Source organism: Sarcophilus harrisii, chromosome 5 (genome assembly GCF_902635505.1).
Source record: "Sarcophilus harrisii chromosome 5, mSarHar1.11, whole genome shotgun sequence".
Classification (NCBI taxonomy): Eukaryota; Metazoa; Chordata; class Mammalia; order Dasyuromorphia; family Dasyuridae; genus Sarcophilus; species Sarcophilus harrisii.
The window spans coordinates 189461741-189481595 of record NC_045430.1 but is presented as its reverse complement, the minus strand read 5'-3'; the positions used below and the strand labels follow the sequence as shown (position 1 = coordinate 189481595).

The window sequence follows — 19855 nt, the reverse complement described above, 5'->3', positions numbered from 1 at the left end:
GCTTCGAGTGCTCCTATTTATGTGTGGGCTGAAGGAAGGGAAACTTCCCGACTTCTTGTCCTCGGTTTTAATGGCTGTGTTACACTGGGATTGCTTTTAAAAGGCAGTTTCCATCAATCGAAGCCATACATCTTTCTTTAGAGGTTCGGTGTTTGTTGTTTTGTCTCTCTTTGAGGAAGTGACGGAAAGGACGGGCCTGTTTGATTTCTGGAGACAGATTTTTAGCTTGACCTGGGAGAATATCTTTGTACCCAGGGTACTTACTTAAATGACCTGGATTTAGAAGGTTTTAAATAATGACTGGGGGTAACTTTTGTGCTTGTGCTTTGGATAAACTCTTCCTCCTTTCTGGCAATGGTGCCAGGTTTTAGGGGTTGATCTTTCAGAAATGAGACATACATTTTTCCTGATCTCCCCATTCCAATCCATCCTCCCCACCCGGTGGTCAAATTCAGCTTCTAAAAGCACAGGTCAGATGTAGTCACATAGCAAAATGGTAGGGGAGAGTTCCCATCCAAACACGGATTATCCAAGACACATGAGGAAGACTAAAAATTGGGTCTGGTGGTCACCTGCTGCAGTGAGGTCTCAGAGGGGGTCTCATGGAGCCCACGTGGCCGTGAGGATGCTGTGGCAGTGTGGACCTCCTCTCAGGGTGCTGGTCTGCGATCAGGAGCCTGAAATAAGCCGCACTGAGGGAATCTCCGGGATGGAGAAGGAATTCCCTCTGACCTGGCGCGGGTCCCTGATGCTCGCCACTTGTCCAACTCCAGCAGCTTCCTGTTACTTCCAGGATTAAATATAATCTGTTTGGCCCTTCACAACCTGGCCCTTCTAACCATCCGGTCCTCTTACACCCTAAGTCACCTCCACAGACTCAGCGACCCAGTGACCTGACCTCAATCTCCCCAAGCTCAGCCTTTCCTTGTCCTGTCCCCCTGCCCTTCGAAGTGCTCCCCCACATCTCCACTTCCTTTTCCCTTCGCATCCCAGCTAATGCCCGCCTTCTCCAAGAAGCCTTTCTCTCTCCCCCTCAGTTTTAGTGCCTCCCCTTAGACTATGATATATCCTCTCCATAGGAGTATGCTTGTCATTTCCTCCACTAGACTTTGAGCTTCTTAAGAGCAGGGGCTGTTTTTTGCTTCTCTTTGGATTCATAGTGAAAAGTCTAAATAAGTTAAATTCACTGAATCCCCCTTTCCAAACGATACATGTCAACAGGCAATCACAACTTCACAAAATTTATGGTTTATTTTATTTATGCATGTGGAATCCAAAGAGTTTACAATCCATACAGAAGTTTGCATTTTTTTTTGACATTTTCTTCAATTAAATTTATTTTTGTGTAAAGCTTTTTATTTTCAAAATACATGCATAGGGGCAGTTAGGTAGTCAGTGGATAGAGCACCAGCCCTGAATTCAGGAGGATCTGAGTTCAAATTTGATCTCAGACACTTAACACTTCCTAACCGTATGACCCTGGGCAAGTCACTTAACCCCAATTGCCTCAACAACAACAACAAAAATACATGCATAGTTTTCAACAATCACCCTTGCAACTCTTGTGTTTCAAACCTTTTTCTCCCTCCCTTCTCCCCATCCCTTCCCCTAGACAGCAAGTAATCCAATATATGTTAACCATGTATAATTCTTCTATACATATTTCCACAATTATCTTGCTGCGCAAGAAAAATCAGATCAAAAAGGAAAAAATGAGAAAGAAAACAAAAGTGCAAGCAAACAACAAAAAGAATGAGAATGTTATGTTGTGATCCACACTCAGTCCCCACAGTCCTCTCTCTGGATGTAGATGGCTCTCTTCATCACAAGATCATTAGAACTGGACTGAATCATGTCATTGTTGAAGAGAGTCAGGTCCATCAGAATTGATCATCCTACAATCTTGTTGTCGTCTTCAACAATCTCCTGATTCTCCTCATTTCACTCAGCATCAGTTCATGTAAGTCTCTCCAAGATTCTCTGAAATCATCTTGCTGGTTATTTCTTACAGAACAATAATATTCCATAACATTCATAAACCTGCATTTTATAACAACAGGACAAAGGAAGGAGGAGATACCAGAAATTTCCACCAAAGGAAACATGGAATGGGTGGAGAAAAGGTGCAGTAAGATGGGAAAAGGACAAAACCCCTCCTGAAGGGGAGGACCAAGATGATGGCAGAAATCACATTCTTTTCCCCTGGGTGCTGCTGGAGATGCTCTCCCCCAGCCATGGAGATATCATGGTCTGCTTCTCTACAAAGGTCCCAGAAGTGCGAGCTTAATATGTTCTGTAGGAGGCCTGCCATATCTCCCAAGGACACTCAGGGAGTCCAGTCCGGTGCAGGATTCAAACAATGCATTGAGTCAGATGGCAGGGGCGGGGGTGGGGGGGACTTTATTTTTGACACATTCTGGGCTTGGTTTGCTTTGGGGAGGCATTTATAAAAAATACAGCAGCTCAAAAAGGCAAGTTCAGGGGCCCCTTAATAGTCTTTAACATACAATTCCAATTTATATAAGTCCAATTGATTTGACCTTTCCTTATTATTGATTCATTCAATGGGCAAGCATTTATTAATCACCTCCAAAGTGTCAAGCACTGTTCTAGTCCCTGAAGATTCAAAGACAGAAATGAAATGGTCCCTGTCCTCAGATCAAGTCAACAAACAACAAACTACATGCCAGGCAAAGAAAAGCAAAAATACTCTCTGCCTTCAAGGGCTCACAGTTTAGTGGGGATTAAAAAAGACAAACACCCATGTGAGAGAAAGTATACACAGTATAAATATTGGTTATTGATTTGTTAATTAGTGATCTTCTCCTTTATTAGATTCCACAACCTAGCTTAGTCATCCCTGCCTCTCCTTTCTTCTCAGTGATCCCGTACTTGAGAGGGAATTATTCTAGATGCTGGGAATATAAAGAACGTCAATAATACAGTCCCTGGTCTCAAGGTACTTACATTCTAATGAGGGAAACATGTAAATAACTAGATTTATATATATGTGTGTGTGTGTGTATATCCACACATACAAATACACACACACATATACACATTCATATACATACACATAATGTAGATGAAGATAATTTAATAAGAGGAGGAAATAAGATAAATACAGAATAAATAGTTAATCTAAAATTGTAGTCCCTGCCATTGTAAGCCATAAAGTTTAATGGTAGACTTTTTTAGAAGAAAGTGGAGGTAAGAAAATAAGTCTAGAAAATTCAATCAAGTGGTTTCTATACTTCTGAGATTGGAGAGGGTTTTAGATGCTTTCAAGATTGGAAGCCCCTAAAGATGTTTTTTTCTGAGGCTGTCTTAGAAAAGATTATCATTTATCCTCTTGCTCCTGACTCCTAATTTCTACCCATCAAAATCCTACTCATCCTTCAAAGCTCACCTCAAATGCTAGTTCTTCCACAAAGCCATCACTTACCATCACAGCTGGAACTGAACTGAGACCCCATATGGCATTTGTTTCATACCATTCGCATGGCACTGAAAATGTGCATTCTTGTTATTTGTGCACGGCTTATCTACACGATGAGTTTATGAGCTCCTTCAGAACAGGAACTGCATCTTACACGTTGCTTTGCATAATAGGTGCTCAATAAACGCTGGCAGAGCCAACGAATAAATTAAATGAATATTTGCCTCAGTCATCCTTCACTAGACTATCTCTATTCGCTTCTATGGAAACATCTGCTCAGAGCTGTGATTAATACACACTGGGATCTAAAAGTTGGCACCTCTCACTGGTCACTATGGAAATGGAGATAATGGGAATAAAGTACTGCTTACCAGCCAGCTTGCCCAGAGACAGTGGGCTAAGCAGTCCGGGTCATCAGCCAGCTGGGCTTGGGGGTGCATACTGTGTGACTGTGTGTGGAGCTGCTAGGTAACACAGGGGTCTTCCAAGGGACACCCCAGAGCTAGACGCTGACCCTTACGAACAGGAAGGCTGAGCTTAAATTTTGGCTCCAAAGCAAAATCTGGGGAGGCGTGCAGAGAGTGTGTGCCCTAGGAGAATGGGAAACAACAGGGTTTTCAGAGACATAGCCCCAAAGCGGCACTGGCTGGAGTCACTGGGGTTAGCATTAAGCACAGAAATATAGATCTACAACTAAAATAGATATTTGTATAGTAGTAGCTTAGATACGCCCAGCAACCCTGAAAAATTCAAAACATGGGACTTGGAGTCATTCACTGTGGGCTCTTTTCCTTGCTAGCTAAGAAAGTCACCTAAATGCCCCAGGCTTACCCAGTTTCCTAATTTATAAAATAGAAGAATAAAATAGAATTTATAAAATTTATAAAATCCGATAAAATTGGATTAATTTGGTCTCTGAAACCCTTCTTATTCTAAGATTTCATGATTCTAAAGCTGCACCAATGTAGGAAAATCCAATTATCATTAATTCCCAGACTATCCAAAAAAAAATTTATAGACTGGAATGTTGTTTACTATTACTGCAAGTACATGGACCTGGAACCTTGTAGTTGACACAGAGATTTTCATGAAGCTGCTGTTCATTTTGTCATAGGGTTTAATGCACATACCTAGGAGGATACTCATATTCAGATGATCCTGTCTCAGTTTAATGTTTCTCAGACATTTAAAATTGAATGTGCGTGTATGCAGAGCATTAAGAAACCTAAGCCTTGTAGCTTTATAGGAATACTGATGGGAAGCCTTTCCTAAAGCAAATAATTATTTTTTATGTGAATAATGACTCTCCAATTTATTTGTTGAGATGTTTTAGATTTCCATACATTGGTTTTTTCCATATATTTAGTTATGAACATAGCAAACTGAATATTCCTATCCATACATAGAATTACATGGTCACACAGACACAAAAATGCACATATACTCAGCTACGGCATCAAGCAAGCATTTACTGAGTGCTCATGAGCCTCTACCTGTGTACTTGGTGCAAAGGAGGATACAAAGGATGAATAAAACCTCTTCCATACTGTCTGCTTACAGAGAAGACAAGCTATACATACACAAAGAATAATTAAGGAGCAAGACCATTTAATATCATATGTAGGTAGGACTAGAGAAATTAAAGACAATGGCTTAGTCATCCTGGCAGTAATGAGAGATGAAGGAAAGGTCGAGGTCACTTGAGAGGATGATGGTTTTTTTGGGGGGGGGAGAACTGCCTCCCCCACTTCCAATCCCCCTTTTGTCATCTTTTTTCTTTTATTAAAAAATTGGAAGCATTATTATTAATTTTTAATGACTAAAATGTTCAAGGCACTTCTACTTTAGATCTGTGATTTAGCTGATGTTGGCATAAACTCAGACTTTTCATGCAGCTCACAGCTTCTCTAAGCCTTTGGTGTTAATATATTGCGTCAGAGTCATTATTCTCCCAAGGCATATATGACATATTCATCCAAAGTACATATAGCACCTTCTCATTGAGCGTTCCCAAGAGCTGATGGTTTTCTCTTCATTGGGGATCTCAAAGCAGCTGATGACCATTGTAGGATATATAATGTACAAAATAACAAACCCAAAACCTTCATGGGTATAAGGATGGAGAAATAAAATGAAGAAAGTGTAAATATTTTTTCCATCATATTTTCAGTGCATAGACTTAGGACTTAAGCCCATGGATATGGGGAATTCCTGTCCTATGTATAAATGACCTTTGGGCTACCTTTTGACTCTGAAATTCTAAGCTTCTCTGATTTACTAAAACTCTAAAAAATAATTTTTTAAAAATGTAAAGTAGTTCACCATTAAGGGAAAATGATTCCCCATCTTTGCTTCTGAGTTTGCTTATAAGCTTCATTTTAAACAAAAATTTGGCAGATAAATTTTATTCTAATCAAGCCTCCTACCATGTCAGTTTACCCCTGTAGAAATAAATTTATTGCCCTGTGACTCAAATAATTTAGGACAAAGGAGTAAGAGCATTTCTAAGATGTTGTCATTAGAAAGATGTTGAAATTTGGCTCTTCATGAACTTGTGATTCATAAAGGAAAAAAAATACAAGATAAGAGAAAGAATTTCTTTATTGAAAGTGTACAGATTTAATTCAAAATATTCATTTTCAATATATCTTCATTAGCATATATAAATCATAACAATAGAAGCTCACCTAATGCATAGATAGCATAATGCATGGGCTGGGTGTGCAGCACACATTTTGGGGAGTGTTCATTTCCCTTGGGGGAAAGGTCAATAGTAATGCTTCCACAGGGTGTCCCAGAACATCTGGCACAGACTGTGACTGCTTATGATCTGATATCTTATGACAAAATTCTCTCATAGAACTTTAGCAATGTAGTGAGTCTGCCCAGGGCTACAAAATTATATAGATTATAACTATATTATTATATGATTATAATATGTCATATATATATTATAACGCTATTTTAAATAATAAAAAATTATTTTATCTGTACTCACTAAAGCTTAATGTTTGCATATAAATTAGTCAATAAACTATTCTATCTTTTTTTCCGCCTCTGCAAAATAGTACAATTGACTTCTGGCCAAAGCAAGCATTTCTATGCTACATGTTATTCTGTGGCCAAAACAAAACAAAGCAAAACATTGTGAAATGAAATATGTATTTCCTTATGGTACTAGGATGACCAAAGTAAGAAGTATTCTATGGGCATTATTAGAAAAAAAAACCCAAAACCTTCATGGGTATAAGGATGGAAAAATAAAATGAAGAAAGTATGAAATATTTTTTTCATCATTCTCAGGCCAAAAGCATCTCTCCTTCTGCTACTGCTGTTATTTCAGAAAGGTTGTCCAATTAGCGACTTCAAAAACTCTAAAATCATGAGCAAATATCCAAAAATCACTCTCAGAGGATTTTTTCATGAATGTTCAATATTTTGAGGGATCTGTGATCTTCTTAATTGGGAAGGTATTCCCTCAGTGCAGGTTGCAGTTCATCCATACCTTCTCATCCCATATACCTTTGGTCCATTGCCTTCTATAAATAATGTCCTACAGTGATCTACTCAATGTCCTAAAGGTTTCTAAATCTTTTGATGTTGTGCAAATACCAATGGAGGTAGTGCTCCTCACATTTGTAAATATGCTTAAGAAAAAATAGAATGAATTCTCCATTAAAAAAAAAATCCGTCTAGCTTGTTTTTATACCACCTTCATTTCCAAATGTATCATTCTCCCTTTATCCAGAGAGCCATCTCTTGTAACAAAAAGAGAGAGAAAAAAAATAAAAGATCAACAAACTAATCAGCACATTAACCAAGTTTGATAGTATTGTTGTTAAATTATTGGAACCTGTTTTCCTTTCCTTTGTAAAGAAGGGAGTTAATACTTTTTTTTTTCACAGTCAAGTTTAGTCATTATAATTACACATCATTCCATTTCCTTTTATGTTATTATTGTTTTTTCTATTTACATTGTTGTAATCATATATATATATATGTATATACATGTAAATGTATATATGCATATGTATGTGTATATATGTATGTATACATATACAAAATTTTCCTAGCTCTCCCTTCACTCTTTTCCAATTCATATAAATCTTCCCATGTTTCTCTGAAGTCATCTTGTGGTATAGTAACTGGGCTCTTGAAAGGAGGCCTTCTTTTGTAACAAGATGGTCAATAACTAAGATTGTAGCCCAGCAGGAAACATTTTAGATGACTCTGATTGTCTGTAACAGAGCAGTCTCCTCCCTGAACCCAAGTTGGGCTAGTTTTCCTTAGACCCTTCTTGATACTTGATTGGTTCAGGGAAGAAAGGCTCAGGCTGTTGTACGTCACTTCCTGGACGTTTGGGTATGAGTATAAAATAGCCCCTTGGGACCCCAGGTGCTCTCTGGTGCTTGGTGGATTATAACAGATATGCAAGGTGTTCTCCTTGTTGAATGTCCTTCTCTTGCTATGGCTAAGTGAATCTCTTTTTGTTACCTGTTCGCTTCCCTGCAAATGTCTCATTTTACTCTGGTATGGAACCTAAACCACAGGGGATTGGCCCGAGTCAGGCTCTGCCTGTGGGCTTCATTCATTTGTTCCTTGAGTCAGAATTTAGATGGGTAATGGGATCTATGGAAGCAAGAATCACCTCACCATAATTACACACAAATGTATAGGGATCAGCAGTCCTAAACGGGATGATAGCCCCCCTTAAACTTTTTATTAGGGGAACTTTGGAACAGATATACAAAAGGGTATCTTTTAGTCGCTTCAGTCGTGTCTATCACCTCAGGGTTTTCTTGGGCAAGGTACTGGAGTTGTTTGTCCTTTCCTTCTCCAGTTCATTTTACAGAAAATTAAGTGACTTGTCCAGGATCATGCCTGAGGTCAGAATAAATTCAGGTTTTCCTGATTCTAGACCTAAAGCTGCCCCTATGCTAAACTGTTAAATCAATAAGGCCTTCCAAGACCTACTCTGCTGTAAAAGTGCTTTCTTTGCTGACCAACAATTCACATAAGTTTAAAGGAACATGGTCACAGTTCCTTGTAGATTCTCCATAAATTTCTGTTTTGTGACTCCAGTGGATAATGAATCCATGCACATGCTGCTGCAATAGTATCTCCATCCCACGTCCTGAACTTGCTGCTATTTAATGACATCATGTAATTGGACAGTCTCCAGAAGATCCTGAAGAAAAACAAGTTACGAAACATGTAAAAGCTGTTCCTATATTTCAGTTGCCATCTTCAAGAAGAACAGAACACAAAGAACAACATAGTGACGCTGACACAGTCTGATGGCATTAGGGTATGTTGGTATTAAGCTGATAAGGACAACGGAAGCATTCCAGCTAAAGAAAATGGTAGCTTGGTTCTGTGGTTTGGGGCAAGCGATTTTGCTTTTGGGGGATTCCATTTTCTTATCTATGAAATGCAAGTTGAATTAGAGGGTTGAACTCTTTTAGTTCTGACATTTCATGACTTTTACTTACATAGACTAATGAAAAAGTGGTTGTTGGACCTGGAAATCATCATCTTACCGCTAATGTTTTCTGGTTAGTTCTTAAACTTTGTATGCCCTCACCTGGTAAATAGGTAAGTAAATAAATGAATGAACTAATAGACAGAAAAATAGATGACAGATAGATAAATGAATGAAAATTAAAAAATAAAAACTGATAATGCCCCAGGTAGCTACCTCTCAGTTATGAAAATTAAATGAAATAAAATTTTGTCATGCAGTTCTGTACACCTAAGTAATATGTGAGAGGCAGTGGGATATAGTGTCATGTAGTCAAGAGGTCCTGGTTTCTGGCATTTACCAAACTGACTGACGATGAACAAGTCACCACTTCTCTGTGGCTCCCGCAACTCTCTTCAATAATAAAGAACAGATGAGTTGTGGATAGGCCTCGATGGATGGAGTTTCTCCATGGAGAGTTAGCTCCTACAGCTGGTGAAATCAGATCCAGACTGCATCCCTTCCCTTCTCCCTCTCCCCATCACGTCACACAAATGCCCACCGGTGTGTAGGAGGTCCCGTCAGCTGTCCATGATTGTGGGCGTGTCACAGGGTGTCAGGTTCACGGCCACCTGACCACCTCCCCCCTATAGGCCCAGGGTAGCCCAACTGGCTGATTCACTAGGCTCTTCCTGCCTCCTTGACAGATGGAGGTGAAGGAGCAGAACAAGAAACACAGTTGCCTTGGAAAAGTGGGTCATGTGGAGAATTGGTGACCCACAGAGCCGGTCCCGGGCGCTCGGCTGACTGCGCTCCCGCTTCAGCTTAGGGCGGCTGCCAGCTTTGAAGGGGAGGGAGAGAAGGAGGCTCGGAGCGGGCTGATTGCAGGTTTCTGTCTCAAGTCCGAGCACAGATGCAGGAGGGAGTGGGCGGCAGGGGGAGGGATAAGATGGCCAGAATCCTTGAAGTCTCCATGGCCCCCTGCCAAGCGCAGGATAGAAGCGCAGTGTCTGCTGGGCCGGCCAGATGGAGGCTTTCCAAGAGCTATTGGCTGTGGGGAGCGCGAGGAGAGGGACAGGGAGTTCCTTCCTCTCCCTGAAAGGTCTTTCAGGGCCCTCCAATAATGCCTCAGTGAATGTGAGAGGCCCTCCGGGCTGGCTTCTTAAAGGCCCTGACTGGCTGGGCCACAGATAGGCCATAGATTCTGTGCCATGAATGAGCTGTGTCAGCAGAGTGATTAGCCGAGATGCATTAGGCAGAACAGAACTAGATTCCCTTTCCTCCCCTTCCCCCCGAATTGACACAGCTATTCTTCACCGAGCCTTGCTCAATTCTTCCCTCCTTTCATTATTTTTCCCTTGAGTCCCCTGGCTTCCTCTGAACCTTTTTTTTTTTTCTCTCTCTATTTTTTCTCCCTATTTAAGTTTATTAACTCTTATCTTTATTCACTAAACCATAAAGCCTTTGCAATTCTCTTAGATGGCTCCGTCACTTGGATTGGTGAGAGAGGTCACTTCAGCCTCCAGATCACTAAGCAGAAGACCACCCTGAAAGACTGTCTTTTATAGGAACTGATAGCATAAGTGTTATCACACTATAATCACACTCTAATTTCTTTTTTCTTTTTTTTTCCTGAGGCAATGGGGGTTAAATGACTTTCCCAGTGTCACACAGTCAGGAAGAATTAAGTGTCCGAGACCACATTTGAACTTGGGTCCTCCTGACTTGAGGTGCTTTATCCACTGCACCAACTAGCTGCCCCAGGAGAGATTCTTAAAAGGGGGTTTGTGAACTTTAAAAAAAATTGATAATGATAATTAGTTCCCTTTGTAATTTTATGTGTGTGTGTGTATTGAATGTGTATATATATACACATATATACATACACACACACACATTTAAAAACAGTATTCCGATAAAGGCTCCATAGACTTCAAGAAACAAAGAATTTCCTGACTCCCTATCATTTAAGAGTCCCTACTCTGGAAAGGTCACCGAGCATTTACCTTTAACTTGATGTCATTGCTTCAGAGCTGCCCCATCCCAGGAGGCTTCCGGCAGGGTACCTTTGCAGCAGACTGGCCAGTAATACAATTAAGATGGAAAAGTGAGGCAGGTTGAACTGGCAGTGGCTCATGAAGCTCAGGAGCCCCAGGAGCTGAGTTCAGGGCTATTCCCAAGGATAGCGTCGGTCTTGCAGAATTCCGTCCAGACACCGTGGGGAAGTTGCACATCGCCACAGCTTGATTTCAGTGAGTCTGCAGTTCTCCATCATGTCATACTCATTGCCTCCCTGGAGGCTGGCCAGAGTATTTTTGGACTTTGACAATATATTGGACTGAGTCTTGAGAATAGATCAAGATGTCACGGAATCAAGAATCACGGAAATAGCACAGGTGCTCTCTGTAGCCTGACTCCTGGCCAAATCTGAAATGTCGTCCTCCAGTCATCCTCTTCCTGAACTCAGAGCAGGTGTGTTTGTGTGTGTTTGTGAGAGTGTAAGGGGGTAGGGAGAAGGAAGATAAATTACGATGCCTGTCTTCATGGAAGTTTATTGGATAAACTGTACTTTACAATGTACATGGTAAGTATGTTAGGGAATTTAAAAAATAGTAGATATTGTGATACACATAAAGAGAAGATTTAGATTAAATAGAAGGAGTTAATAAAATCAACATTCATTTATTAAACACCTACAATATAACATAGGTACTGTGTTAGATGCTCAGAATACAAAGGGAAAAAAACCCCATCCCTACCCTCAAGGAACTTATGTTCAAGACATACATTTTTGGTGTTGCTGGGATGTCATTTCAGTCATGTCTGACTCTGTTGATCCCATTGAGGTTTTCTTGGCAGAGACACAGAGTGGTTTGCCACTGCCTTCAAACCAGCACGTTTTACAGATGAGGAAAGTTAGGTAAACAGGGTAAGTGACTCGCCCAGGGTCACACAGCTAGGAAATAACTGAGGCTGGCTTTGAACCCAGGAAAATGAGTCCTCCTGACTCCAGACCCGGTGCTCTATCCACTTTGTCACCTAAATGCCAAGAGACATTGTATATACACATAGATTCACTTACATATGGTGCCCTATGGTAGGTGTAAATACAATTAAGATGATTTAATCATGACAACTAGATGGTTCTGTGTGTAGAATGCAATATTTGGAGTCCAGAAAGTAAGTTCAGATCATATGTAGAGATTCTTGATGGAACTTTCAGGTTATCTGTGAAGCTGTTTTCATAATACTTAGATGTTTTATGTGGTAAATATTAGACAGGGAAACCATTTAGGAGACTTATAGTGGAATGGGGACACATACACACACATATACACATGTATATCCCATTTGGGGTCTTCATGGCAAAGATCCTGGAATGGTTGGTTTACCATTTCCTTCCCATTTTACAGGTGAGGAAGCTGAAGAGGCAGGATTGGGTGACTCGTTCAGAGTCACATAATCAGTAAGTGTCTGAAGCCAGATTAGAACTCGGGAAGAGGAGCTTCCTGACTCCAGACCAGGTCCTCAGTCTGCTGCACCATTTACTTAGCTGCCTCTTGGGGGAGAACTTAAAAGAGTTCTCAAACCCCAGTGGGAGCTTTTGAGCTGGAAGCTCCCTCCCCCGATGATGTCGTTGGCCCAGGCCAACATCGGGGCCCTAGCACGTGGCTTTTTCAGGGGATAGGGAGTAGCCCCATTTATCCATTGCATAAAATGAGTAGGCTCAGACCCACGTCATGGCTCCCCAGATCCAGGGGGAGCCAGGGATGACCGGGCCATGGAGGACTTTTCTAGTTGTTGCCCCACTGAAGTGACCTGACTGGGAGGACTGGGTCCCGCAGGGAGCCCTCTGCTCGCCTTCACCTTGGAGGATCTTTGTACCTGAAGGACACATGCCCAGGTCCTGGCTGCTGATTGAAGGGTGGGAGAGGTGGGGGGAGCATTTGGCAGTCCAGGTCCCCGTCCTTCCCTCGGATTGATGCTGTGGCAGTCCCAGGGACGACGCTCAGACCTGGCATTAAGGTCATGGAGTCCGGCAGAACATGGGCTTCTTCACTCAGGGACCATGGGGGTTCTTGCATCTCCAGGGAGTGGTACGAGGCGGGTGCAGAAAGCCAATGTTTGCTGAATCCTATCAGTTCCGGAGGGGCTCGAGAGGCAATTTAGGCAGACAATCTGATCTTACTAAGGACAAAACGGCTGTGCCAGAGGAGGCCTGGATTGCGCTGTTTCACCATCACATCCTACAGACACTGGGGAGGTGGAAGGTGATCTTGCCACTCTTGAACCTCATGTGTTCCTGAGACTAAGTCTCCATGGAGGGCCTCAGCAAAGGGGCGCCCTTGGGCCTTAATAAGTCATTGAAGTCCTGCAAGATCCTCAGATCAGTGTGGCTGGTTCGGAGGCTAAGCTGGTCTGGAGCGTGGAGTTCTTGGGCAGCCCAGCCTAGGAGCAGTGTCAGGAGAATAGTGGGCAGGTCAGCACATCTGCCCTACATCTGAAACAATTCTTAATCTGGGGCCCATGAACTTCAAGCATATATACATACACACATATGCATGTATGTAACGCACGTATACATGCTTGTCACACACATTTGTGGTAAATACACATGCAATGTTGTGTGTGTGTAACATGTGCAAACATATTACATGGCTATGTATAAGTACACATGTGTACTTGCTGTGATTTTTATTCACAATCCTTTCATTTTATTTTATGCAGGTAAAACATTATTCTCAGAAAGGGGCCTTAGAGCTTACCAAACTGTCATAGGGATCCATGACACACAGGAAACGTTAAGAAACACTGATTTATATGACGGGACCACCAAAGTTCCCTCTGAATTCAGCTACTTGGCAGTCAGAGATTCTCCTTAAACCAGTGTTTTCTGCTCGCATAGGCCCTCCTATGTGTGCTGGCTCAGAGATTACGACACAGAGATTATTTAATACCATACAAGAGTTATCAATGCATTACATACAACAACCCATGAGAAAGGTACCTATTATTCCCATTTCACAAAGGAGGAAACTGAGGCTGGGAGAAGAAAACGGCTCGCCCAGGTTCACAGCGGTCAGGATCTGTATGACTTGAATCCAGGTCTTTCTGGCTTCCCAGCCAGTGCTTTATCCCTCGGGCTACTGCCAGAGAAGACCTGGATTGGGATTGGGGCTCAGAGAATGATCAGCCGCCATTTGTACAGTTCTTGTCCCTTTGTCTTGTCTGATCCTCACAAGCACTGGGGAGCTCACAACCGCGGGTTTTGTATAAAGCAGTTGCCCAGTGTATTTCTGGCACACAGTAGGCCCTCCATAAATGCTGATTGACTGATGGATGGATGAATTCTTGTTGAAGGAATAAATAAATAGATGGTGCATGACCTTTGTCCATTTCTGGGCTGGGTGGTTCGGTCAGTTGGCATTTATGGAGCGTCGAGACGCTGGGGATTTGAACCAAAGCCATGGCACGTGATAATGTACAGGTGGGTCTAGGGCAGCCGGGCAGAGGGGCCGCCAGAATCCCAGACTCGGAGTCAGGGAGGCTCGCAGCCGCCTTTGGCCTCCAACTTCGCTAGTGCCCTGTGAGCTCCATGCATCTTCCCTTCACCCCTAGAACAGCAAAGAGTGATGAAATCTCACCCAGATGCAGAGGTCAAAGGAGGTGGGTCTGGAGGAAGTATGTGTGTACACGGCGCACACACGTGTGCGTCTCAGCGAACCAAGCACAAAAGTCCTCACAGATGAACCGAAGGGGGTTTTGGAGGGAAGGAACCTGCAGGCTGGGAAGGGGAAGAGAGGGGGAAGTGTGGGAGGACACTAAGCTCAGAGAGGGGGCAGGAAGGGCATTATGGGGGAAGGAAGAGAGGGCTCATGGGAGGCTGGATGGCAGAAAAGGAGGAGACATGAAGGTCACTAAGATGGCTGAACCCAGGCCCTGAAGGGCCAAGGAAGCAGGGCTCCCAGAAGTCCCCCAGAAGTAGTGTGATGGGGAATATCAGCTGGCGGCTGTGCAGGGAGCAAGCTGAGGGAGCCAAGGGGGCAGCGAGAGAGCTCTTATTCCCCCAGGGTGGGAATGGGGTCAGGAATCCTGTCTGGAACCAGGGAAATTACAGTAGGGGGGATGGTCAGAGAAAGGCAGGTCAGTGAGCTCGGCCTTAACGTGAGACCAGAGGCAAGATGGGGGTCAGAGTGTCTTCGAGAAGGACAGAAACTCCTGGGAAGTGCCGCTGCCTCTTAGCAACCTGACTGTATATGGATGTGTATTTATTATAGGCATATTTTTAATTATATATACACACACACATACATAATTTTAATTGCATATGATACAGTAGCTAGGTAACAGGGGCTAGAACTCCAGGCTTGGAGCAGGAAAACCTGAATTTGAATTTGACTTCAGACACTTAATGTATGATCCTGGACAAGTTACTTAACAACACTTAATGTATGATCCTGGACAAGTTACTTAACATATTTTTGCCTCACTTTCTTCATTTATAAAATGGGGATAATAATAGCACCTACCTCCTGGAGTTATTGTAAGGCTCAAATGAAATGAAAATTATAAAGAGCTTAGCACAATGCCTGGCTGGTGGCTGGTCCCCTTTTCTGAGCACATCCCTCCTTCCCACTGCCATGGAAGGGGACCGGGGTGGGAGGGAACTGGCCATACTCTGGTACTGTCTCCCTAAGGGCCTCCCTGAGCAGTGGGAGCGAGGGACTAATGAAGGCAGGAGGAGGGGGCTCGTGCAGCAGAGGATGCTGAGTGCGGGGATGGGCATTTCCATGTACCCCCCGGACTCTGAGTCATATCTGTACAAGTCCTTTTGTCAAAAAAACACTTTGGGTCCTCTCCGGAAGACCACAGCAACCTGCAGAGAATTGGTATTGAATCATAAATCATGAGATTTCATCAGATTTTCTCTCCAATGCATTGGGGGCCAAGGGGCCTGAAGGGGCTGAGATTGCCGGCTGCTCTCCGGGGGTCTGCCTGGCCCTCCCTGGTGCCCGTTGTTCTTAGACCCCCACTCAGGAGCTTCATCTCCTGACCCTGCCCGGGTCCAGCGGCCTTCTCCTGGCTGCCCAGAGCTGGGAGGCCGCTTGTGTCGCCTGAAGGTTTTGGAATTGGGGGGATTGTGTTGTTTTTACCACAAAAGATAAGAAGGCTTGTCAAGCTGATGCAGCCAATGTCAGCAAAACAGCAGATTTCCCCTGTGGTGATAAATTTGCTTTCAACATAATGGTTTGTTTATTAAGTGAGCCGCTGCTGTTCTAATTAGAGGCTTTTGACTTAGCCAAAAGATTTTGAGAGAACCTGGCAATGGGACAGACTTTATTCTTTGAGTCCTGAGGTTTGGAGGTTTTTGTTTTGTTTCTGTACCGGCCTTTGGGTGATTTTGGTCAGAAAAATACAGGTCAGCAATTCATTCTGGGAAGGGGATTTTAATCAAGGACCTTGGTTTCAAATCCTGACTCTGGCCCTAATTATCCGTAGCTGCGTATTCAAAACTCTGGTTCTCAGTGATGTGATGCTCTTGGATGGCTCTCCCAACAGTCTGAACTCACTTCCCAGAAAAAGTTCCGTTTCTGAATCCATATCTCTTTATCCCCACCTTAGGTGACTGGTAGTTGTGCCTAGAGCTGACAGGATGACAGCTAGCAGGACAGCTGAGACCAGGAGCAACAACCAGACAGAAAAGTCGAACCACAAACTTGTTAACAAGTAAGAGGTTTTTGGTTTTACTTTGGGGAGCTCAAAATGGCCAGAATCCTGACCCCTTCCCATATCCAACTTACCTTCCCAATTCCAGATAGAATAATCTCATTTCCTTTAACTTCATAAGTCTGATATTCTACCTTTGTTAACAGTTTTGGCTTAAACGTTTGATTTGGTTCATTAACTCTGGGCATTTTAAACCTTTTTTAAAACATCTTGTGAATTAACTCCTTGTTTAACACTTGTTAAATTCAGTCAGAGCTGGTCTGATCAGTACTAATTCTACAAATATTTATGTATCTATTATGAACAAGGTACATTTTGTCTTCATTACAGTCAGCAAAGGAAGATATAAAGATGAATAAGACAGTTTCTCATCCCCATGGATTTTACTATTAAATTAAATTAAATCTCCACTCTTACGAAGAGAGTATAAATTGAAATATGGGAAGCTCATTAGAGAAGTACTAGCAAAGAACTATGATTGAGGAATCTGAGGATGGAGATATCATTCCAGTGGAGATAGCGGTTAGAACTGGGATCTTATAAAAAATGAGTAGGATTTCAACAAGGGGAGTTGTGAGGGTGAAAAGACTAGGTATCTTCAAGATTGCATTTCTCTTCATGTTTTCTATTTTTATGTTTTATTTTTTCCCCCTGAGGCAATTGGGGTTAAATGACTTGCCTAGGATCACATAGCTAGGAAGTGTTAAATGTCTGAGGTCAAATTTGAACTTGGGTCCCCCTGACTTCAGGGCTGATGCTCTATCCACTGCACCACCTAGCTGCCCCTATGTTTTCATTTTAGACTACCATTTGGACTACATTGATCAGTGAGGTGGCAATGAGGCCCAGTAGTCTGGAGTCAGGAGGACCCGAATTCAAATTTGATCTCAGATATTTATTAATTGTTTGACTTGGTGCAATTCATTTAAATTTTATCTGCCTCACTTTCCCCAGCTATAAAATGGGAATAATAATAATAATAGCATCCACCTGGAAGGGTTGAGATAAGGATCAAATGACACATTTGTAAAGGGCTTAGTTAGCTAGGTGACTTTCACATAGTAGGGACTTAATTGCATTTTTCGATCCTGACATAGGAGGGACTTAATAAATGCTTGTTCTCTTCTCTCAGCTGTGACCCCCTAGATCATTTTTTGGCACAAATTCAGTTCTTCCATCTCTTATATTGCTTCCTCATGTCGCATCCCTTCTCTTATGTGCCTTCTAAGATTCTGCACGTTATTTGAACACTTGTCCCCTCAATAGCTATATTTCCATATGTGGGACACTGACCTTTTGTTTAGTCATTTTTTAATTGTGTCCAACTATTCACGACCTCATTTGGGTTTTTTTGGGTTTTTTTTGCCAAAAATACTACTTCTTTTGCCATTTCCTTCTCCAGCTCATTGTACAAATAAGAAAACTAAGTGATTTAACGTTGTGTCACACAGCTATTAAGTGTCAAAGGCCAACTCGGTCTTTCTGATGACTTCAGGCCCAGCATTCTATCCACTGTCCCCCACTCCCCACCCCGAGCTTGCCTCTGGCCATATCCCCTCATGGCAATGTAGGGTTCCAGAAACAAGAATCCAGGAAGAAAACTTAGAATTATTTTGCACATAAGAAAAAGGAGAACATCCCATTTCTCTTTGCCCTTCTCCCTATTCACTCTACCTTTGCAACCCCATTTTATGAGCAGTATTCTTGCCTCTACACTACAGAGATTGAGCTTCCATAATCAAATCATCATTTCAATTATTTACAGTATTATAAACTAACATTAAATGCAAGATGTGCAGACAAGTATTATGTGCTGAAAATCTAGTACTCCACATGGGCTTATTTGTATTAGCATTTACAGGCCCATTTTCAGGACGATGAGGATGGCTGCCTCACTGATGTTTCTCTCCGCTGTGCAGGATCCAGCTTGCAGGTCCGAAGGCAGTGGAAGACCTGGGACGGCGCTCCTTCCGGGCCTGCAGCAGTCACTCGTTGCCGGCTCCCTCCAGCCACTCTGCCCCTCTCCGAGAGACCGCTCAGGGCCCAACCACTGGAAGAAGCCCGCTGGAACCGCTGAATGGTCTGATGCTGGGGCGGAGACTGGAACGCGTGCCTCAGAACATGCTTAGCCCCAGGATGCTCATCAGCGACCCGGCTGCGGATCTGAGCTCCAAGGAGGGCCAGGCTGTGAGGCGGCAGGGGGGCGCTGCCCCAGACCCCCGCCCCGCCAGCCGGGCCCCTGCCCGACACAACTCCCTCAGCATAAAGGACAAGATTTCTGAGTGGGAAGGGAAGAAGGATCTGCCAGCTCCCCTGACGGGCAAGAAGGAAGATGGGCAGGGGTCCCCAGGGGAATACAAGGTGTCTAGTGTCCCTGAGAAAGTAAGGGGAGACCACGTGCAGGCAAAGAAGGTGCCCACCCAGGAGCTTTACAGCAAGGAAAATGAAAGAAATGTCGGGAAAAGAAGCGTCAGGGGGCCGGACCAGGCGGAGAAGGAAGGGGACTCGGAGCTCAGTGTGGCCGGTGCAAGAGCGAAGCTGGGTGCACCGAAGGCTCCAAGAGACAGCCTGTCGGTGCTGAGGCAGGTCAGAAAGTTGGAGCAGGTCCTGAAGGAGGGCACCGCGGACTCGCACCCCCAGTTACCAGGGACTTACTACTCGCCTCACTGCTTGCCAGAGCGGGCCGAGGAGGGGCTCCAGGGGGGCGTGGGTGGCTCTGAGCTGAGCAAGAGGCTCGTTAACCTGGACTTAGAAGCCAAGGAGCCCGTGGAGGAGGCCAAGGGGCCCTGCAGGAGGCCGTGGAACCAGAGTCTGGAGAGCGTCTACAGGGGTTCGGAGACACCCCCCCCAAAGCCATTCATCAACCCGCTGCCCAAGCCCAGGAGGACTTTCAAACACGAGGGAGAGGCGGAGGAGGAGTGGAGCCGGACCCCCAGCCTCAGGAGGGACAAGAGGAGCTTGCCCCCCTTGCCCTCGCTGCCCCCCCCGCCCCTCCCTTCCTCTCCTCCTCCCGCCGTGAGCAGAAGGCTGTGCAACGGAAGACAGAAAAACAACTCGGACCACAGGTGAGTGAAAGGGAGAGCTGGCTCTTCTGGCCCCGGGGCTCTCCCCACTGAGGGTCACCCACAAGGAGCAGACCAGTAGGGTTTTTGCCTGTATTGGCATTTCTATGCTGGAGAATGTCTGTGAAATTTAACAGGTGACTACATTCGTTTCTAGGACCATTA

General features: G+C 43.7%; 1 protein-coding gene across 1 annotated transcript in view; it reads left to right on the top strand.

Moving 5' to 3' along the window:
- DENND2A (DENN domain containing 2A) overlaps nt 1-19855 on the top strand; it is a 105767-nt gene that overhangs the window by 20058 nt on the left and 65854 nt on the right. Inside the window, exons 2-3 of the mRNA XM_031939200.1 lie at nt 16524-16628; nt 18548-19693. Coding sequence (XP_031795060.1) covers nt 16555-16628; nt 18548-19693 — 1220 coding nt within the window. The 5' untranslated portion in view covers nt 16524-16554. The remainder of the gene's footprint in view (nt 1-16523; nt 16629-18547; nt 19694-19855) is intronic.